At 42.7% G+C, this 23,325-nt stretch overlaps 1 protein-coding gene across 3 annotated transcripts; it reads right to left on the bottom strand.

Annotated features, from left to right (window-relative positions):
* Positions 1–286: 286 nt before the first annotated feature.
* Positions 287–6,240, bottom strand: LOC121685754 (sialidase-4-like). Of its 3 annotated transcripts, XM_042066501.1 has the most exons (5): positions 6,110–6,240; positions 5,912–5,927; positions 3,245–3,344; positions 1,588–1,777; positions 287–1,361 (listed from the first exon to the last, which is right to left on the bottom strand). In XM_042066501.1, the coding sequence occupies exons 3-5, from the start codon at positions 3,253–3,255 to the stop codon at positions 348–350; spliced, it is 1,215 nt and encodes a 404-aa protein (XP_041922435.1). In that variant the 5' UTR covers positions 3,256–3,344; positions 5,912–5,927; positions 6,110–6,240; the 3' UTR covers positions 287–347. The 3 variants fall into 3 exon arrangements, with proteins under 3 accessions (XP_041922435.1, XP_041922434.1, XP_041922436.1); XM_042066500.1 differs by having other exon boundaries at positions 5,912–6,240; XM_042066502.1 differs by lacking the exon at positions 5,912–5,927.
* Between the last annotated feature and the right edge of the window lie 17,085 nt (positions 6,241–23,325).

Below are 23,325 nucleotides of genomic sequence, written 5' to 3'. Positions count from 1 at the left end.
ATAATGTTTTAGTGGTGAATAGAGTTGACTATGTTGTATAGGTATTCAAAGATAATGTTTTAGTGGTGAATAGGGTTGACTATGTTGTATAGGTATTCAAAGATAATGTTTTAGTGGTGAATAGGGTTGACTATGTTGTATAGGTATTCAAAGATAATGTTTTAGTGGTGAATAGAGTTGACTATGTTGTATAGGTATTCAAAGATAATGTTTTAGTGGTGAATAGGGTTGACTATGTTGTATAGGTATTCAAAGATAATGTTTTAGTGGTGAATAGAGTTGACTATGTTATATAGGTATTCAAAGATAATGATTTAAGGGGATACTTGTTTGTGTGTGAAGATATTTCACATGATGCAGCACTTGCAGCAACAACAGGAACTGCCACAAACACAGCATTGGCTGTCAGGAGAAGAGAGAATCTCGCTGAGAGCAAACTCCTTAAAGACGATCTGTAGCGGGTTGGCCTCTCCACACTCCATCAGGCAGGCAAAGCGATCCTTCTTCTCACACTGGGCCAGGTCAGAGTAGCCACTTTTTCCCGGGTGAATGATAAAGGGCTCACCCCAGGGTCTGCAGTCCCTGTTGCCCCCGTCCTGAAGAGACATTCTCAGGTAGATGCCCAGATCCCTCCTTGTCCACCCAAGCCCCTTGGTCGGGTGGCTGAACAGCAGCCATGTGTTGGGGGAATCGAGGCCTGTAGCAGGGAAGCCCAGCACACTGCCCTGACAGCCGTGGGGCGTCTCCTTCAGAGACAGACTCTGCAGTTTGGTAAAACTTGCCCCTGTGTCGTCACTAAGTGCCTCCAAACGTGGAACCTCCTCATTTTCTCCACCGAGCATGCGAGCGTTGCAGTAGAGGAAGAGCTCCGTGTCCTCAACGCCTCGAACCTGCGCCACCTGACACTCACCTGACTTATCAAACAGCTGATTTCCTGCCTGCCAGTGTTCTCCCCCATCGTCACTGTAGAAAACCAAAGCATGGCTTTCGTCTTTGCTCATTTTAACATAGGCTGGAATCAGCAGCCTTGTGTCATTGCTGGTCCCCACTCCCACTTCAATGCCGTGTCCTGGTCCCACTGCAAAGGTTTGGTACTCTGAAAGCTTTTTATTATCAGCAAACACTATATCATCAGTCACATCTTTTAATTTACTCCAGGACTCGTCCCCCAAATGCTCATCCTGGGTGGTGACATAACACAAGCAGGTTTGCTCTGGCTTGAGGCTGTTCTCTGAGATGCTGCCCTCAATGCAGATGAAGAAGAGAAACAGTGTCCCTGTGTTTGTCTCAAAGACTGGACAGGGGCTCATGCTGCGGTAGCCAGCTTTAGTCGCTTTCTCCAAGTTCGTAATGGAAGACCACTGGAATCACAAATAACATGCACATAAAAACTCACATACTGCTATAATGTATATTAATAACACACTAATTCTAGAGGTACTTTGCTTCATTGATGACATTAGTTCCGTTAGTTTGTTGCGTATTTAATGTAAACTCCATGCATACTGCCATAATGTATATAATAACACACTAATTACAGAGGTACTTTGCTGCATTAATGTACATATTTAATGTCCTCTTGGGTACCTTCACTTTTCCGTCTGTGTCCCTGGTGCCTGTGCTCATCACCAGACGCCTGGCATGGTGATCTGCAGTAGAGGTGCGCCTCTCAGCAAACGCCAGGTATTTCTTCCATTTCTCAATGTAAAGAAGAGCCGGAATTCTGAAGTGATCTTTTTCATGTTTGAAAACTATATCTTCAGCATCATGTGGTTGCCTGCATTCATTTAACAATCAGTAATTAACATTGTTGTCAGTTGTTGTTTTTCATTCACTTCACACTTAAAACATACTCACCATAATTTTAATTTGATTCTAAATCCACATCAACAAATGCATGCACATGAAGTGGTCTAGTTTACACTGACTCCACAGTACCAGTAACATGCTCCCCACACTCTGATTCTTCAGTTTAAATCATCTAATGATGTCAAAAGTCATAATATATCAGCCATAGAGACCAAACCAGTGCTTCAGTTTAAATCATCTAATGATGTCAAAGATCATAATATATCAGCCATAGAGACCAAACCAGTGCTTCTTCTTTAAAGGTCCAGTCAGCGATTGTGCAGGAAGTCACATGTTTATACTTATGTTTATATTTAAATTCATTAGCAGATGCTATTGTCCAAAACAGCGTGCATTATATTCTAACCAAGGACCAAATGAAACACATCATCAGAGCGGTAGCTCCTCCCTCCCTTCGGTACTCCCAGAGGAAACCCACACAGGGTTTCATTTTGGTTTGGGGGGCAGGCTGCCCCCGCTTTCTTTGTTTCCTGTTATTCGGAGCCTGGGCTGCCTACAGAGACTCTGGGTTTTCTTTAACACGTTGAGTGCCAAATACGCAATATTGCGTTTTTAGCTTTTGCAGCAGAGTGGGTGATAGGCCGAGTCACGTTTGCAAGACGGCACGACGTCCTTGCCAGAGTGCCGAATCCGTCAGGGATAGCGACACAGACGTTACCGACCAAGAGGAGGAGGAATGATGGAGCCCGACAGCAGAAATGTGGTTTTGTAAACAGAAAAACTATATTTATCTTACACAAGTCCTTTGAACGAAATGTAAGTGTCAAGAGTGACAGGCTAAAACAGCGCATCATAAAAGACGCTATATTTCCATTTCTAGAAAAAAAGCAGGGATTTAGCTGTTTAGCTTGGGATTTCTCAGGAACAGAGGCATGTAGAAATAAACGGTTTGTACCCACTGAGAGCTTAAAGTCTTATCTTTCAAACGAGCCATAGTATGTGTCCATAGCTAAAACATAGAATACGCTGTGGCTCGACAAAAATCGTCAACAATGATCTAGATTGCTGGCACTCTGAGCCAAAGCTTCCAAAAACAGAGCGGCATTCAACGTGTTAAAGTGCACTCATGGAATGGGCAGCTAGCAGGCGTGAGATGATTGTTGAATGTGACAAAAACTGTTATTGGCTTGAAATGGCTTACAATCGCTGACTGTACCTTTAAGACATAAACTACATTTTGCATAATGTGTGTACTTTAACTTTCATGAAGATTTGTAATGGTGTATTTATGCTGTAATCCCCCAGTTAAACTCACAGTAACTCCATGAAGATTTGTAATGGTGTGTTTATGCTGTAATCCCCCAGTTAAACTCACAGTAACTCCATGAAGATTTGTAATGGTGTGTTTATGCTGTAATCCCCCAGTTAAACTCACAGTAACTCCATGTGAAGTGCAGTGTTTTCTTCTTCCTCTAGAGGGAGCTCTGATCTTCAAAGCAGCGAGCTGGTCAATTACTGAGACTCTGGACAGCAAGCTGAGGAACAGAAGTTAACATTTTTTACGAGGAGGTGTGTCTGTGTGTGTGTGTGTGTGTGTGTGTGTGTGTGTGTGAGAGCTGTTCTGTGCCTCAAAAGACATACATAGAATAATGTTTAACTACAGTGCAGAGGAGAATCTAGAGAATATAAACACATGCACAAATTCATAAACTGCATGTCCCCCATGGATGGAATTTTTCCCAAACTTGGCATGTGCCCAAAGGCTGTCAGGGTGATCATACATATCAAAGGTCAGAACATCTCAGCAGAAGATAGTGGCGATTAAAGCCCCATGTTTTTGCATTTTCATATTTTAATGGGGGGACACTCAGTGCCGGTTCAGACCTCCATGGGGCCCTAAGCAAAATCCTGCTAAGGGGCCCTCCTACCTGAACTCTGAGTGTGAAAATTTAACCATTTTTTTACAGTATCATCTGAGAACAGTGCTCCCAATACAATCATCCCACCCCATTTTGGATGTCTATGGAAGTTACCAAATATAGTGTGTTTCCCTATAAAGGACTAGGAGAAAGAAACATAATTGTGTGTGAATCACCTTCACACAGCAATAAATGCCAGTTTCAGTGTCTGGGCTGTTTGCAAAAAATAACTGCAGTTTTTTCAAGTACAGTTCAGTTATACCACAGTAGGCTACAGTGCAGTATAGTATTTTCATGTCCAAAATACTGCATTTCTGTAGTAAAGTACAGTACTATGCAGTAGCCTACAATGCAGTTTTTTGTGTCTAAAATACTGCATTCCCTGCATAAGAACTGCAAATATTTTCTCCAAAACTGCGGTTTTCATACTCAAAAAGTAATGCAGTTTTTTTTTGTAAGGGTCTGGTTGTGCTAGTAGCCTACTGGCTGACTGTTCTTCACCTGTGTGTCTGTAGTAGGCTACTTGCCAAAGACATAGGCTATGAACTGGCTCCCCTGATTCTCTTATTATTTCAATATTTTTTTCAAACGTAGACTATTTTAAACAATCATTTTAATACTTCATATAGGCCTAATTTACGAGGTGCATCTATTGTCCATGCAGCAGAGTGAATCAAAGTTAATACATTAGGCTAGGCCTAGGCTACTTTCCATTTTGCACACGTTCAGTTGTAGGCTATAAAGCTTGACTGAAACATTAAAATGTATGGGAAGAGTGAACTATCAGTTTTGACGGGTCCTCGCATGTTTCTGCTGAAAAACTACTAGTTTCATCCCGAGCTGCACGTTATGAACGCATTTAAAGATGCGGTCATTTAAAAAAAAAATGTAGCTAGTCACCCGCATTCAGACAAACGGAATATGCAATTATATTTCACAACTTTTCCAAGTACTGTGACTGGGAAAGGCTGGCAAGTAAGCCGCAGACAGATCAGGGGATTCACTTCCCTGTTAGGTAGGCCTATGCTAGACCAGCAACACGCGCTGGAGAGACGCATGTTGACATCAAACCATGGAACGAACGCAAGTTTACCCGACTGCTGTTCCCGCTGTCATTCTCGTGGCGTTTTCCCGCTGTCATTCTCGTGGCGTTTCTTCCGTTTTTCATGCCCTGAATGGTAATTCGGTTTCATGTTAATCTTCTTAATGTATGAGGCACTGTCGCTATAACTATATAGGGTCTACTTACTTGTCTGTCACTAGCTTGACTCAAGAGGAGACGGGTGAGGGGGCCTTCATTAACTTGCGGCGCCCTAGGCAACTTGCGTAGTGTGCCTATAGGGAGAACCGGCCCTGGGGGCAATACACCACAAATCAGTGATTATGGGCTAGATTGACCCCTAGGACCAAAATACCACACAATTCTCGTCATCTTGGGTGTACTGTAACACTTCTCTACTTATTCCACAAACTGCATTTGGCCTACCCGACTTTCAGGAGAACGTCTCAGCAGAGGATATGGCAGTCGTAATAACTGATCGAACACGACATCAAAAGCCTGTGTTAAACACCTAAAAGAAACACTCAATGTGTGTTTTTGTCATGACCTTAGCACCAGGAAACAGAAATACCCATTGAAGCATAGTGTATTGATCTAGTTTGTTGTTTGTTTGTTGTTCTTTAAGGTTGTTTACGCATGTGTCCCCTTGTCTGCACCACTGTGGACATTTCACTGTCTGGCTACTTTTGTCCTTACAAACAAACTCTATTCAGATACTGGTTACGTAGGTGAAATAGTGAACACACACACACACCTGAATACAAACACATACAGACACACACACACACACACACACACACACACACACACTGATTTAAAGACTCTTCTGTCCTTAAATCATGCTGTAGAAGTAAAGCAGAAGAACTCTCTGGGCTCTAATGGAATGGAGGGCAAAGTCCGTCAATGGCCAACACTGGAGGAATATATATTAAAGACCTACCGATTAACTTACCCAACGCTATAGATCTTTAACTCCCTTCACTGACTTAAGATTGCTGCTTATCCTTTCCTGGATAAGGACTCAGGTTGCTTAAACATTAAACCTAGCAGTAGCTGTTTACTCTCGACTCTGAAGTACATGATACAGGGTGTTAGTAAATTTAAATAACTGAAAACATCTTACCCAAATCGTCACTGAGCTTTGGAGAGGAAAAAATCAGACCAGGAAAAAAGTTAGTTATATTGAAAATGTATAGGATTAAAATTCATATAAAAAATTGTTCTTTGGCACCCAAGGGTCAGAAAAAAAAACCCTCAATATAAACTTAAAAGATCTAAGTTGCAAAAAGCTCCCCTCTCTTATCAGTGTTGTCCTGCTGACCTGCTCAAGGAGATCCAAGAAGTGCCTCCACCCAGTGGCATCGACGAGTTTTATTGCCTCCACCAAGTGGCATCGATGAGTTTTATTGCGTCTCCCAACATGGGAATCCTCTGACATATGAACTGACTAATAAACCTGTTTCCTGCCGATCTGCTCTGGAAGTATTGTGACATGATCTTGGGGGAATAAGGAAGTGTGTGTGTGTGTGTGAGTGTGTCTTTTTTGTGACGGGCTTAATTTTCTTTCAAATCTTGACAGGCTCAATGTATCTTGGACTTAACTTGGTACAAGGTAGCCTCTGCCTGATGTCCCGCGTGGATAGCCATACTCGCTGTCCAGGTGTGAAGTCTGTGTCGGGGCACTACTCGCTGTCCAGGTGTGAAGTCTGTGTCGGGGCACTACTCGCTGTCCAGGTGTGAAGTCTGTGTCGGGGCACTACTCGCTGTCCAGGTGTGAAGTCTGTGTCGGGGCACTACTCGCTGTCCAGGTGTGAAGTCTGTGTCGGGGCACTACTCGCTGTCCAGGTGTGAAGTCTGTGTCGGGGCACTACTCGCTGTCCAGGTGTGAAGTCTGTGTCGGGGCACTACTCGCTGTCCAGGTGTGAAGTCTGTGTCGGGGCACTACTCGCTGTCCAGGTGTGAAGTCTGTGTCGGGGCACTACTCGCTGTCCAGGTGTGAAGTCTGTGTCGGGGCACTACTCGCTGTCCAGGTGTGAAGTCTGTGTCGGGGCACTACTCGCTGTCCAGGTGTGAAGTCTGTGTCGGGGCACTACTCGCTGTCCAGGTGTGAAGTCTGTGTCGGGGCACTACTCGCTGTCCAGGTGTGAAGTCTGTGTCGGGGCACTACTCGCTGTCCAGGTGTGAAGTCTGTGTCGGGGCACTACTCGCTGTCCAGGTGTGAAGTCTGTGTCGGGGCACTACTCGCTGTCCAGGTGTGAAGTCTGTGTCGGGGCACTACTCGCTGTCCAGGTGTGAAGTCTGTGTCGGGGCACTACTCGCTGTCCAGGTGTGAAGTCTGTGTCGGGGCACTACTCGCTGTCCAGGTGTGAAGTCTGTGTCGGGGCACTACTCGCTGTCCAGGTGTGAAGTCTGTGTCGGGGCACTACTCGCTGTCCAGGTGTGAAGTCTGTGTCGGGGCACTACTCGCTGTCCAGGTGTGAAGTCTGTGTCGGGGCACTACTCGCTGTCCAGGTGTGAAGTCTGTGTCGGGGCACTACTCGCTGTCCAGGTGTGAAGTCTGTGTCGGGGCACTACTCGCTGAAGCTGTACGTGCACCGTCTGCCACACCTCCACACTCCGTCACACACACACACACACACTCCGTCTGAACCAGACATCCACCGCAGTCATCATCATCATCATCATCATCTGAGGAAGAGCCCTCCTAGGCAGGGCCGCAGGCGATCTCTCCAAAGTGGTCAGTTTTGATTGGCCCGTCAGGGACAGCTCCAGCTCAGCGGCCTTGTTACTGTAACTAGGCTACTGTAAACGCACAGGCCGCAGGCGATCTCTCCAAAGTGGTCCGTTTTGATTGGGCCCGTCAGGGACAGCTCCAGCTCAGCGGCCTTGTTACTGTAACTAGGCTACTGTAAACGCACAGGCCGCAGGCGATCTCTCCAAAGTGGTCCGTTTTGATTGGGCCCGTCAGGGACAGCTCCAGCTCAGCGGCCTTGTTACTGTAACTAGGCTACTGTAAACGCACAGGCCGCAGGCGATCTCTCCAAAGTGGTCCGTTTTGATTGGGCCCGTCAGGGACAGCTCCAGCTCAGCGGCCTTGTTACTGTAACTAGGCTACTGTAAACGCACAGTGCCCAGTGCCGCCGCAACCACGCGCATCTCGCACTGTACGCACGACGCCAAGGGACAGAGGGGCACCACAATTTACCAAGAGAAGCTTTACTGCAAACTGCTTTTCACTCTTGATTAAAATGTCAAAATGCAGCAACAGCATCTTACATAACGATGATACTTTTTGGGTCCTCTCAGTCTCCATTAGCCTATATGCACCAGATCTAACTTGAACGTTATGCCAGGGCCGGTTCTCCCTATACGCACACTACGCAAGTTGCGTAGGGCCCAGCAAGTTAATGAAGGCCCCCCTCCCCCGTCTCCTCTTTAGTCAAGCTAGTGACAGACAAGTTAGTACAGTAGGCCCTATACAGACAAGTTAGTCCAGTAGGCCCTATACAGACAAGTTAGTACAGTAGGCCCTATACAGACAAGTTAGTACAGTAGGCCCTATACAGTTATAGCGACAATGCCTCATACATTAAGAAGATGAACATGAAACCGAATTACCATTCAGGGCATGAAAAACGGAAGAAACGTCACGAGAATGAACAGCAGGAACAGCAGTCGGGTAAACTTGCGTTCGTTCCATGGTTTGATGTCAACATGCGTCTCTCCAGCGCGTGTTGCTGGTCTAGCATAGGCCTACCTAACAGGGAAGTGAATCCCCTGATCTGTCTGCGGCTTACTTGCCAGCCTTTCCCAGTCACAGTACTTGGCAAAGTTGTGAAATATAATCACATATTCCGTTTTTTATTTTATGCGGGCGACTGGCTACATTTTTTTTTAAAAAGACCGCATCTTTAAATGCGTTCATAATAACGGGCAGCTCGGGATGAACTAGCAGAAACATGCGAGGACCCGTCTAAACTAATAGGTGATTTCACTCTTGCCATATATTTTTAAAATAACTAAATTGTTTTACAATATTTCAGTCAAGCTTTAGTTACAGATAGCCTACAACTGAACGTGTGCAAAATGGAAAGTAGCCTAGGCCTAGCCTAATGTATTAACTTTGATTCACTCTGCTGCATGGACAATAGATGCACCTCGTAAATTAGGCCTATATGAAGTATTAAAATGATTGTTTAAAATAGTCTGCGTTTGAAAAAATATAAAAATAATATAAAAGAATCAGGGGAGCCAGTTCATAGCCTATGTCTTTGGCAAGTAGCCTAGGCCTACTACAGACACACAGGTGAAGAACAGTCAGTCAGTAGGCTATAGCATAACCACAACATTACTTCAAGTGTCAAACTGCAGATTTCTGAGTATGAAAACCGCAGTTTTGGAGAAAATATTTGCAGCTCTTAGGAATGCAGTATTTTAGACGCAAAAAACTGCATTGTACTGCATGTACTTTCCTATACAGAAATGCAGTATTTTGGACATGAAAATACTATACTGCACTGTAGTATAACTGAACTGTAGGCTACTTTGACAAAACTGCAGTTATTTTTTGCAAGGGGATATGTACAGCAAGCATCAAGAGCAAACAGCCCCCTTTATAGGGAAAAACACTATATTTGGTAACTTCCATAGACATCCAAAATGGGGTGGGATGATTGTATTGGGAGCACTGAGGTGTCAGATGATACTATAAAAAATGGTTACATTTTGGCGCTCAGAGTTCAGGTAGGAGGGCTCCTTAGCAGGATTTTGCTTAGGGCCCCATGGAGGTCTGAACCGGCACTGCGTTATGCTACTCGTTTTAATTGGGAGCGAGAGGGAGAGAGGGTGGAAGTTTCCAGCTGGCTTGTCATTGTTGGTAATGGATTTCACCTTTTTAATATAAGAAACATTTAAAAGGAAATCATGAGAACAACGAAAACAACGCGAGGAGATTGCGGAGTTATCCGGTTCACACTACTGACTATTTATGATTTGGACTGATAGAATATGAAGAGTGGTCTTTGCCTTTGTGTAATGGAATTGAATTGGTGAGTCTTGAAGTCTTCAATAATCCGTTTCCCTTAAACTAAGCATTTACATGAATAGGCTATGCCAATTGAAACGCTTTCCACTCAGATAGCTAGGTGGCTATCGGTTCATAATTCACTTTTAATTGCAAACAGAAAATATCAAGCTAGCATCATTACATGCTTCTATTTCCACAGGAATGAAGATTGTTTATACCAACTTAATATAGCCTACTTATCATTGTTAATAAATGTGGCACAGAGAGTTAGAGTTTGTGGACGACTAGCCATAGGCTATATTTGAATGGAGCTGGCAAAATATTATGAATAGGCCTACTGTGTAGACAGTGCTCTTAAAGTGACAGTGCACCATCAGCATCAAATCGGTAGTATTTCTTGTGTATAAAAGTGTATAAAATAAAAACAACCTAAAATAAAAATAACATAAAAACATTACCATTTGAATTGTATATTCATATATATATACAATATATATTGTATATAAAATGGGGGGGGGGGGGGGGTCCCACATTGGAAGTGAATATATATATTATTTTATTTTTTTTTTGGGGGGGGGGGGGGTCCCTCATTTGGGGTTGAGGAAGTTGGCATGGCAACCCTGTTGTCGGCGTTCCCGTGACACTAAGACATACAGACAACACAGCAAATTGAAAATAAATAAATAAAATAATAATCATGTTAAAATTAGTCCAATTTCCAACCGGCTGAAAAGGTCCAAGGGCAATGATGACCCGCGTGAAACTGCCAGTGCAAGACCAACAAAGTTCTTTCACTGACCAACTCAGAGAATTTACTGGCTGGAGAGCAGAGCAGAACAACAGTCTGAAGTCATGATGGACGATCTTCCTGCTGATCAGCTCGGTGGCTTTAGCAAGGACCGTTTGTTGCTTCATGGTTCCCGACGTCGCCATCAGAGCTCCCCATGTCAGCACTCAATCCAGACTGCAGGCACCCAGCATCAGAGGCTATACGTTAACGTTATGGCAGCTCGCAGGTCAGCCGCAGCTCGGTGGTCGTAGCAGCTGCAGATCTCTCGCAGAGTAGGCCCATTGCCCTGAGCAATGTTTCCGTCCAGACGAGTCCAGACAGAGGATGTGCAGCATCAGATGGAAGAGGGACGGCTAGTCAAGGCAAGTTCATCAGCCCAGTCGAATAGAAACTAACGTTACCGTTAGTTATCAGCCAGAAAAAAGGACCAAGAATAACACAAAACTATCGAAAATAACGTAAATAAAGGGTGAAAACATTTAACTTGAAAAAATAAAAATAAAAAATTAACAGAACATTACATAAAATTACGAACATTACATAAAAACAAACAAAAACATGATGCCAGACGGAGCGGCGTGTCTCACCAGCGTCCCCGTAACCTTTGTTATGCAAACGAGAGGGGTTTTCCACCAATATCTCAAGTCCCAAAACATTCTGATTGGCTAAAAGGGGCCTGATGACGTTCCTGGAGAGGGAGACGCCTCTATAAAGAGCTAAAAGACAGAGCTCAGGCGCACTCAGATCAGATCTCATCGGGGTAGCAGCTGCCACTCATCACTCTATTGCCTGGCAGTTCAGTCTAGACTATGTTTGGATTGTATTCTCACTGCAATACGGTGAATAAAGGATCAACAGTCTTCAGCATCTCCTGCGGGTCTTTGACATCAGAGTGCTAGTTGGATTGGAGGTTCGGGAAGTGGTTAATTTTCCACGTCACTACCTCTCTGGTGTGTCTTGTTTTGTCCTTGGTTATAATATAATGTACATTTTTGTTCACAAAAGTATCTGATTAAAGGCTGTCTGCTGCTCCGGGTGTGTGTGTGTGTGTGTGTGTGCTCCTAGTGTAGGTGTGCTTCTAACGAGAGTGTGTGTATGAATGTGTGTACTGTGTACACTACGCCCGAATGGGTAAAATGCAAAGCACAAATTTCCAATAGAACTTCCTACAGGACGATTAAGCAATATAGCACGAGTGAGAGTGGGATTGGTCATGGATATTCCCACGGGTGTTGTTCGGCCGTAGCCACGAGGCCGGAGACCGAGTGGCGCAGGCAACAACAGCCGTGGGAATATCCATGACCAATCCCACGATCATATACATGCTATATACATTCCAGATCCCTCGTTACGGGTCTTTGTGGTTTTTTGTGTCTTAATTGAAAGAAATGTTGAAAGTCGGCTGAAATCACATTCATATCTAGCGTTGCTGCATGCATGTTACAAGGACGCTGGGCCATGTCATGTAAGGGACATGGTACTGCAAAAAAACAGAAACATAGCCTACATTGCAGATGTAACAGAGTTAAAAATGTAGTGTATTGTTATATATGATTTTCGCCAAAGTAAAACAGCCTTGTTTAATAGTTGTGAATGGGAGCCACCCTTGGCCATATGGTGTACTGCAGATCTGCTGCGTGTAGTCTTGTGTTGCTTCCCTACCCGATCAGAGTAGCCGTATGCTTTTGATCTGGTAGGTTCACTGTACAAAGCACTCCACCCAGTATATCAGTTTTCTATTGATGTTTAAGTTGATAACTTCGATGTTTCCCAGGTGTTATACTATTTTACATGCACTGTAAGGATTGTACTGCATTTAGCATGTTTTGACAAAAAGTTTGTTAATGTTTTCCTTTTGACTATAAGTTTCTCCATACTGTAACTAGCCATGAACTCCGCTAGCCATGTCCATGCTCTTAATGTCTTATCTAGCATGCATGGGTTGAACTGCGTAGTTAAACATGTATTGGAAATAATATTACTCTGTGTCTCTCATGTGTGTAGTATAGCCTCGATATATGTATGAGGCAACAGTGAATGTTAGGCGAGTTATCCCGAACGTAATTAGCTGTAATTCCATGTGTGTGAACTTCTGTCTGGCGTGCCTTGCTTGCTAGCAAGCGAAAGTGTACAATGGAATGTTTACGTAGTAGTAATGCAATACATGATGTATATGTTGCTTGTGCAGATGCTGGAAGCCTGAAGGCAATGTTTTGATTAATTTTCTTAAAGGTATGTGGCTCCGTAATGTAAATAGGTTCTAGTGAAGTGCTGTAACTTTATGCAGTTTAGTTATGCCCATTCTATATGGGAAGTTAAATGTCATGATTCAGATAAAATTATGCATTTTCTATTATTGAGAGAGTAATTAGCAGAGTAGCCGTATGCTTTTGATCTGATGCTGTACGGGGTACACCGAAGCCTGAAGGCAATGTTTTGATTTATTTTCTTAAAGGAAAATAAAAAGGAAGAAAAATTCAACATTTCGCCTCTGTCCCCCTGATGCTTGACCACCGTTACACAGAACCACTCAACTTTATTAATTTATGGTGAATAAATATTACACTACTGTGCACCGCCCCATATGCTTTTCTGACGTGACGATGCTAGCACGCTAGCAGCGGTTAGCTAACTATGCTAACGTTAGTTATCTACAAGTCTCCTCCAAGTGACAATCATATTATACACAATGCGGGCAATACTGAGAACAATTAGCATCCTTGTTTATCTTACTTACATTGAGTTGACTGTGTGGCTTAATCCACAGATGTGGTGAAGCACTGTTTCGTTATGGTTTGCTAAGGAGTAACCCATTGCTTAAAATAGTGGAGAGCTGGGATATGAGAACATTGTGTCGAATCTTCGCATTGTATCGCGGAGTGATTTATTATTAGCTGTGCAAGGTCTGAGTTGAAACATCTCACGGCCAATCAGAAACAAATAAATAGTTCCATAGAACCCACTTTTTGTATAATACAGTATAACTTACTTTATAATCCCTCACTGCACCTTTAACTCACTTTATAATCCCTCACTGCACCTACAGGACTATACAGTATAACTCACTTTATAATCCCTCACTGCACCTTTAACTCACTTTATAATCCCTCACTGAACCTTTAACTTACTTTATAATCCCTCACTGCACCTTTATCTGTCTGAGAGAGGAAGTGCAGAGGTGAGATGATCTCAGTTGAGGGCAGACATTTGGTGACAGAGAATTAGCAAGAAAATACTGGCTTGACCATCGTTTACTGTATGTGAAAGTTGTAGAATACCATGGAATTATAAAATACCAATTGCAAAAAGCTGATGTACAGATTAGTCATTATCTCTGAGAAATGACGCACTGTTCCACCCTTCCTCTTCTGTAGAATTTGATCAGTGCTCTTTTTAAGCAGAACTAGTGCTTACCCTGATAAAAAAACCCAAATGGTCGCCAATGTGGCAACATACAAATAACAACTATACAATAGTTCAATTTAATAGAAAACAATTTAAAAAGTTGGAAAGACTACTAGACAAGACTATAGCAATAATAAACAACAATGTGAATTCAATCAATAGCCTAATGAAAATAAATAAATACACTACAAATCATACCACATAAGAAGCGCTTAACCCATTTAAACCCAAATTATTCCCAGACATGCAAATATGCAAATCATGTGTTATTAGCAACCCTTTGAAGTAATCAATAATTTTTTTTTTTTAAAAATGTAGAAAAGTAGATGAAAAAGTGAGTTTTATTACCGGTCACAATTGTGGATAATATGCGTATACTCAATTAAAGGTTGCTCAAATAGTTTTTTTGTTACAATAAAGGTATTCTGACAGGACTTTTCAAACTGATATGAACACTGAGACCAATGGCAATAATAAATATGAAAAATATGTAAACATTGTTTATTTACCAGGAGCTTCGGCTCGTTAAAATGGAACCCTGAATGTGTATGTCTGTGCATGCGTGTGTGTCTGCATGTAGTTGTGAGAGTTAGTCTATATGGTCTGTGTGTGTGTATCTGCATGGGGTGTGAGAGTTAGTGTGCATATTGTGTGTGTGCGTATATATATATATATATATATATATATATATTTAAATACATGTATATATATATACGCACACACACACACACACACACAAACAGACCATATACACTAACTCTCACAACTACATGCAGTAGTTGCTCTGGTGTTCATTATGGGCGACTTTAACAGCTGCAGGCTTGACAGTTCACTACCCTCCTTCCAACAATACGTGGACATTCCAACTAGGAGGAAGAACACACTGGACCTGTGTTATGGGAACATTAACAACGCGTACACCTCCCGTGCTCACCCGCCACTCGGTTTCGCAGACCACAACGTCATCACCCTACTTCCGCTCTACAGACAGGCTCTGAAACGAGAGAAGCCTGAGACCCACAGCGCCAACCAGTGGTCGGAGTACGCCACGGCGGAGCTGCACGGACTGCTGTGTCTTTGAGGGGAATCTGGAGGAAAGGGTCCCTGTCATCACGGATTACATACAATTCTGTGTTGACACAATCATACCAACAAAGACCATCAGGACATTTCCGAACTCTAAACCCTGGATCACTAAACACATCAAACTCAGAATGAGGGAGAAGCAGGAGGCCTTTAGGAGGCAGGACTGGACTACACTCCAGACATAAACCGGCAAACCGGCAAATAAAAAATGACATTTTCAAGGCTAAACTCGAATACAAAGACAGACTAGAGCATGAATTCAGCACCATGAACACAAAACAAGCCTTTCAAAAAATGAGAACACTCACAGGACTGAACAGTAAACACAAACTACAGGATAAATCAGACCCAAGCTCTTTTGCCATAGAATTAAACAACTTCTACTCCAGATTCGACACAGTGGACCACTCAGACACCTGTAGGACTCTACTGGAGGCCATTCCCACCCAGGAACCAGACCCCCAGGTCCCATTTACGTACAACTGAGGACGTGCATCAGCAGCTGAGGAGATGCAAGCCTGGGAAAGCTCCGGGTCCAGACGGCATCCTTGCCCGGGTGCTAAGGGACTGCGCAGCTGAGCTCTCCCCCACCATCTATTCACTGTTTGCCGAGTCATACAAAACCGCTACTGTACCAGTGCTATTATTCTACTATTATACCAATACCCAAGAAACCCCGCCCCTCTGAACTCAACCACTACCGGCCAGTTGCACTCACCTCAATAATCATGAGATGCCTGGAAAAACTGATCCTCAGAACCCTCCTCCCAGTTGTCAGCCCACAGCTGGACAGCCACCAGTTTGCCTACAAGGCCAGGAGAGGGACGGAGGATGCTGTGGCATGTCTCCTCCACTCCCTCCTCCAACATCTTGAAACACCTACAAACTTCGCCAGATTACTCTTCATTGACTTCAGTTCTGCCTTCAACACCATCCAACGCCACCTGATTATCAACAAACTCCACCACCTGCACGTTCCCCCGACCCTCATCCACTGGACCCACAACTTCCTCAGTGACAGACCACAAGCCATCAAGATTAGTACAGTTACATCACCACTCACCACAATTAACACCGGCGCACCGCAGGGGTGTGTCCTAAGCCCCTTCCTCTTCACCCTCTACACCAATGACTGCGTCAGTCCCACACCCATCACCACATACTTCAAATACTCTGATGACACTGCTGTACTTGCACTTCTCAATGACGATAACTCCATATCTGCATACCAAGACTCCATTTCCCACCTCACACAATGGTGCACTGACAACTACCTTCAGCTTAACATCAGTAAAACCAAGGAACTTGTAATCACCAACACCAGAACACCATCTGACACAATCCACAACCCCACCTGCATCAACAACGACACCGTAGAAATAGTGGACTGTTTCAAATACCTTGGACTCACCCTGGACAATAAACTCAGCTTTGAGCAACACACCACTGACATACAAAAACGCAGTCAATAGAGACTCTATGCCATCCGTAAGCTCAGATCACTTTCTGTTGCCCCCTGTCACCTGCTCCTTCTGTACAAAAGCATAGTCCAGCCCATCCTCCTCTACTGCCTTCCCTGCTTTTTCAACATGCTAACTGCTGCCAACAGAAACAGACTCACACGCATCACTCATACCGCAGCCAAAGCAATAGGCCTCCCCACCCCTAATCTATCAGATCTCAACAGTAAATTCACCAAGAACAGAGCATTGTATTGTAATGTGATGTATATGTGCTGTATATGTGCTGTTGTGATATATGTGCTGTATATGTGCTGTTAACATCTATGTGGGTGGGGTATGTGGTAACAGGGTGGTGGGTGAAGAACCGTAACTGTGTGTATCTATGTATTTCATGTCTGTGAGGCTTGTATGGTATGTGAAAACAAATTTCCTACTGTATGTAAGGACAAATAAACAAACTAAACTAAAACACATATACACACTCACACATACACACACACACACACATATATATAAATAAAATAAACATATATTTATGTGTGTGTGAGTGTGTATGTCTGTGTGTGTGTGAGTGTGTATGTCTCAGTGTGTATATCTGTGTATGTGAGTGTATATCTGTATGTGTGTGTGTACAGGGTATGTGTGTATTTGTGTGTCTATGTGTGTATTTGTGTGTGTGTGTATGTGTGAGTGTGTATATTTGTGTGTATGTGAGTGTGTGTGTATGTCTGTGTGTGTGAATATGTGTATGTGTGTGTGTGCATGTGTGTGTGTGTGAATATGTGTGTGTGTGTGTGTGTGTGTGTGTGTGAATATGTGTGTGTGTGTGTGTGTGTGTGTGGGTGGGTGTGAATGTGTGTGTGTGTGTGTGTGTATGTCTGTGAGTGTGTGTGTCTGTGTGTGTGTGAATATGTGAATATGTGTATGTGTGTGAGTGTATGTCTGTGTGTGTGAGGGTGTATATCTGTGTGTATGTGTGTGTGAGTATGTATGTGTGTGTGTATCTGTGTGTGAGTGTGTGTATGTGTGTGTGTATGTCTCTGTATGTGGGTATGTATGAGTATATGTATGTGTGTGTGTTTGTAGGTGTAGAAGTATGTGTGCATCTAGATACAACATTCTATCCCAACGGTCACTATTGTGACCGTTAACATGTTTACTCATTCTGCAAACACACCAAAGACATTTGAATAATTATAAATGTATATATCATAAGTCAAGTCGACTCAAGTCAAGTCGGCTTTTATTGTCAATTTCTTTACATGCACTGGTCATACAAAGAAATGAAATTTCGTTTCTTACTTTCCCATGCAGACATAGACATGCTTTAAATACAGACATAGACATACTATGGACATAGCCATAGACAATAAACATTAAATTAAAGTGCAAGACTGAAATATAGAACATGTATGTATCAAAATAGAAATATAGGACATATATATAAAAAAAAAAATAGAGGTAGTTGTGTTGTATATTTATATAGTCTTAACAGTTACATGAAGTTTAAACTTGTGTTTGTGTGACCTGTATATTTACATTGATATGCAGTATGCAGTAATTTCAAGTATATCAGGCTTGATGTGAAGCAGCAACACGTTTGGCTGCGCAGTCACAGTGCAGTTCCACATGGCGGTGTTGGGGGGGGGGGGGGTTTGGTAGACAGGATCCTAGTTTCCTAGGTTCCTGGTTGGCTGGTGGGTGGGGGGGGCTGTCAGTGATGGGAGAGTGGATAGAGTGTTCAGCATCCTGATTGCTTGGTGGATGAAGCTACTTGCCAGTCTGGTGGTGCGGGAGCGGAGGCTCCTGTACCGCTTTCCAGAGGGCAGGAGGCTGAACAGTTCGTGTGCAGGGTGGGTTGTATCCTTGACAATCAATAGTGCTTTGCGGGTGAGGCGGGTGGTGTAAATGTCCTGCAGGGAGGGGAGTGGTGCTCCAATGATCCTCTTAGCGGTGTTAACAGTGCGCTGGAGGGTCTTCCTGTTCTGATCTGTGCAGCTTCCGCCCCACACTGTGATGCTGCTGGAGACGATGCTCTCGATGGTCCCTCTGTAGAATGTAGTCATGACAGGAGGCGTGGCACTTGCCTTCTTCAATTTGCGCAAGAAGTAGAGGCGCTGCTGGGCTTTCTTCGCCAGTGATGCTGTGTTGGTGGTCCAGGAGAGGTCGTCGCTGATGTGCACCCCCAGAAATTTTGTGCTGCTCACTCTCTCCACAGCATCTCCGTCGATGGACAGTGGTGGCAGTTGTTTGTGGCCTCTCTGAAAGTTGACAACAATCTCCTTGGTCTTGCTGACATTTAGCAGGAGGTTGTTGTCTTTGCACCATTTAGCCAGCAGGTCTACTTCTTCTCTGTAGTGAGCCTCATCGCCCCTTAGTGATGAGGCCCACCAGTGTTGTGTCGTCCGCAAACTTCACCAGATGGTTGGAGCTGTGAGTGGTTGTACAGTCATGTGTTAGCAGTGTGAAGAGCAGGGGGCTGAGCACACACCCTTGAGGGGCCCCCGTGCTCAGGGTCATAGTGCTTGAGGTGTTGTCCCCGACACGTACTGCTTGTGGTCTCTGCAACAGGAAATCCAGCAGCCAGTTGCAGAGGGAGGTACTGAATCCTAGCTTGTCCAGTTTGCTGATGAGTTGTTGTGGTATTATGGTATTGAATGCTGAACTGAAGTCTATGAACAGCATTCTCACATATGAGTCTTTATTGTCTAAGTGGGTGAGGGCTGGATGGAGGGCAGAGCAGATTGCATCCTCCGTGGATCGTTTGGCTCGGTATGCAAACTGGAAGGGGTCCAGGGTGGGGGGGTAGGGTGGCTTTGATGTGTGACATGACTAGCCGTTCGAAGCACTTCATGATTATGGGCGTGAGTGCTTCATTGAAGCATGATGGTGATGATTTCTTTGGCACGGGTATGATGGTGGCAGTTTTGAAAAGTGATGGGATGACTGCTTGCTCCAGAGAGGTGTTGAAAATGTCTGTAAAAACATCCTTCAGCTCTTCTGCACAGTCCTTCAACACTCGTCCTGGTATGTTGTCTGGGCCTGCTGCTTTGCGTGGGTTAATGGTGGCTAGTGTCCTCTTCACGCTGGCAGAGGACAGGTACAGGGGTTGGTCGTGGGGGGGAGGTGGGGTTTTCTGTGGGTGAGTGTCATTTTGTGCTTCAAAACGGGCGAAAAAACTGTTCAGGTCATTTAGCAGAGGTATTGTTCTCACAGCTCCGTGGCGCAGGCTTGTAGTCAGTCTTGTATTATAACTAGACACCTTAAAGACCATGTGTACAAAAAATAATGGTCCTATGTTTATTTTAACATACTTTAAAAACCTTTTATTTGGGAGCTGTGAGGCCGTCATCCTCTTCTCAAGGTGCAACCAGGAAGTAAACAGCTCTGGTCATGTGACAATTTACTCAAAACATTTGCAGAGTTACTTCAATGCAGCAGTTTTGAACAAATTTGCACAGCATGGTCACAATGCTAAGCGGATTTAATAGCAATTTAGGCAGACGTCTTCTATGCAATGCTTCTATGTGGCAACAACAATTCTTCAACAATCGTGAATATTTTGTTAAATGTGCAGAGGAGTGGCAGCGGACTACGAGAGAGAGCGGGGCGGGGCAAGGAAAGGCTGCGTGCGTAAAAAGGCAATGCAAGGATTTGATCTTATATTTAATTTAAATTAAATTAAACATATAATATTTATGTGTGGCGGACGATTTTTATTTCATGGCGCCCCGTCACAGATTAGTTAATGTATGGAAAACACTGTACAGTCATACAGCTAAGAATCTTGTGTTGAACGGAAAGCTTGTTTTTTGCAAATAAACAGTACAATGGAATCAGAGGACAATCTCAAAACTTTTATACATTCAAATACACTGCGAAGGTTAGGATCATAGCAGGAAGACCAGTTCCAAAAATTCATATTCCAAAACAAGATGGTAAGGCTAGTGTACTGAATGCTACATAGTCAGACAAATACTCATGGCTAACTGGTAACGTTAGCACAGAGATAACAACAGCCTACTGCTGGCCTGTCACATACGTGGACAGTTCACTTGGTGATAAAACATTTTTGGATAGTTATGCATTGTTATAATCATCCAAGTTATGCCTTAACTAAACAATTGTTTTATAACAACATCTTGTTAATATGTTCTTGTTTTCACCGATATATTTATATTTAAATATATTATAGCGATTATATTTATATTAATCTTTATATTATAGCGATTTGGCTTTAAAAACAATAGCATGTTACAAATAACCACATTTAAGGTCTATTTTTTAATGGTAAATAGTTACATGGTTTTATAAAACAAGTGTCTATTTTTAGTATTATGAACTTTTCTGCCAATGTATTACATTGAGCAAAACCTCCAGACTTTCCATAATTTTGCACATCTGGAAAACAGTATTTCATAACTAGACCTACATATCTTCCCTGACTTCCCAGACCTAAATTTACATTTATTTACATTTACATTTAATAATTTAGCACTATTATCCAAAGTGACATATATTTAAATTATATTACAAAGTCCATTGTCCCTGGAGGAATTTGGGGTTAAGTGCCTTGCTCAAATCTACAATGGTGGAAGCCAAGAATTGAACCCACAACTTTTCTGGCTGCTGCATGCTAGCCCAGCTCCTTAGGTCAGACCCCCCCCCCCCCCCCCTGGGAATGTCAGAACAGCATTTATTGCACAACATTGCCAGTTAAAATGCTACATAGTACATACTGCTGCTATAAATGTGTCTGGGTAGTCGGCCTACATACTGTAGCCTACTCTATCGTTCACATATGCCACCAACACCATCACAACCTCACATTTGCCACTAACACCAATCAAGCGGACATGTCTTCATCCGTTATTTTTTTAACCACCGGCCGCCAATGATATGGACACATTTATAAAATAAGCCATCAACAGATTTAGGTTATCTGGATTGAAACATGACCCCTCAAATTATGTCTTCTAGTGAGTTTTGAGGGAATATGGACAAATTTAGTCATACAAAATAAGCCATCAGTAGATTTAGGTTATCTGAATTGAAACAAGATTCTAATGCAGGATTGTTGCAATGGTAACCATGACTGTGACTGTCAAAACATTTCCATCTGATTCAATAAAGACTCAGTCAAGTAAGTACCTTCTTAGTCAAAACATTCTTTTTGGATTTATTATAAAACAATTTAAAATGTACATAACAAGAATGTAATTATTAATCTACCATCTCACTAATAAACATGCAAACACACACACTGGTGGACAGTAACTAAGTACTGGGTATGGGTATCTAATTCAATTATTTAATTCTTTGGAAGGTTTTTACTTCAACCCCCACTACAATTAAAGGCCAAATATCTTTAGCAGGGATTAGAAACGGTTCAAAGAATGAAAATAAAAACCGGAAACGAACACAGTTTTTGGAAGGACGTAACTGAAAACAGGAGCAAACCCAATTCCACTTGTTCCGGAGTGAAAACGTCATTTTCAATTTGAGATAAAATGTATCATTCCGATTAACCTTTGTTTGAATATTATTCAAAACTCCATAGGCTTGGAAAGTCACCTGCCCACACAGTGTTCCCCAGACCCTTTAAGATGAATTTAGTCAGATGTTATGAATCGGTATCTCCCCTGCATAATTGGCTAGAACAACTAGTTGATAAAAAAAATAATATTAATATCCAACACTATCTAACTGCCTTTTCCAAGTATGTATTCTAAATTACTGAAACAATTTGTGAAATAAGATACCAGAGACACTAGGCAAATATTTAAAGGCCTGTCATGCAGTTGGTAGCACCATACATAGGTTAGGCTATTGCAAGGCTTAAAGCAAGGACATTTTCTGTGCCTGAAGTTAGGCTATCAAGCATTTTTAAGACCTAATATTATTTAGGTATTATAATATTATGATATCAAATAATGTTTTTGCTCAGAACGAACCTAAATGATAATCATTCTGTTTTCAGTCCCTTATCTTTAGTGCCAAATTATGTTTTGCCATTCACAATCTAGGCTACTCACTCACTCACAAAGTGGTGAATAATGAAGTACATGTATAGTTACTGTATTAAAGTACTTTTATAAATCTCCTATTAAGAAACAACCTCAAATACGAGTGAACAAGCAACATGTTAATTTTTTGAGGACACAAACTCCTGTGCTGGCCTCAGCTTGTTGGTTCATCTACCAGCAAATGATTGAAATCTATCACCCAATGAAACTGGAAGATTTAACTGGAATCTAAGCAATTACATCTCATGCACTAAGCTTCATACTGTATGTGATGTGCTTTGACATCATCAAACGTCTAGTCTAGTAGCCTACTCTGAGTAGGGTTTGTTTGAAAATAGTACTTTTACTTATTGTGATTGAGTAGAATTTCAGTCATGTACTGTAACTGTACTTTTACTTGAGTAGATTGATTTACACCATATGAAAAGAAAGGAAAAAGAAAAACGCTTGACACCGACTAGATATTCTAGTTTGATTTGACATGTCGACCAAAATTGGATAGTCATAGATGCTGGGAAAGTGGATGCATGACAATTTTGAGAACCCGTGTTGAATTATCACGTGTATTAATGGGTTGACATCGACAGCAGAATTTACAATCAAAGGTTATAAACTAGCGACACACACAAATAGACGAGCATGCCCTTATTAGCCTATCTGACCTGACCATCATCGAAAAATTCGATGAGACAAAGTCTTGCGGATGTAAATAACGTAGACTAACAGTGAGGTTGTTGCCAG

This window comes from Alosa sapidissima, chromosome 16 (genome assembly GCF_018492685.1).
Source record: "Alosa sapidissima isolate fAloSap1 chromosome 16, fAloSap1.pri, whole genome shotgun sequence".
Classification (NCBI taxonomy): Eukaryota; Metazoa; Chordata; class Actinopteri; order Clupeiformes; family Clupeidae; genus Alosa; species Alosa sapidissima.
The sequence above is the reverse complement of the archived record's forward strand: the minus strand, read 5'-3'. Positions and strand labels throughout refer to the sequence as shown.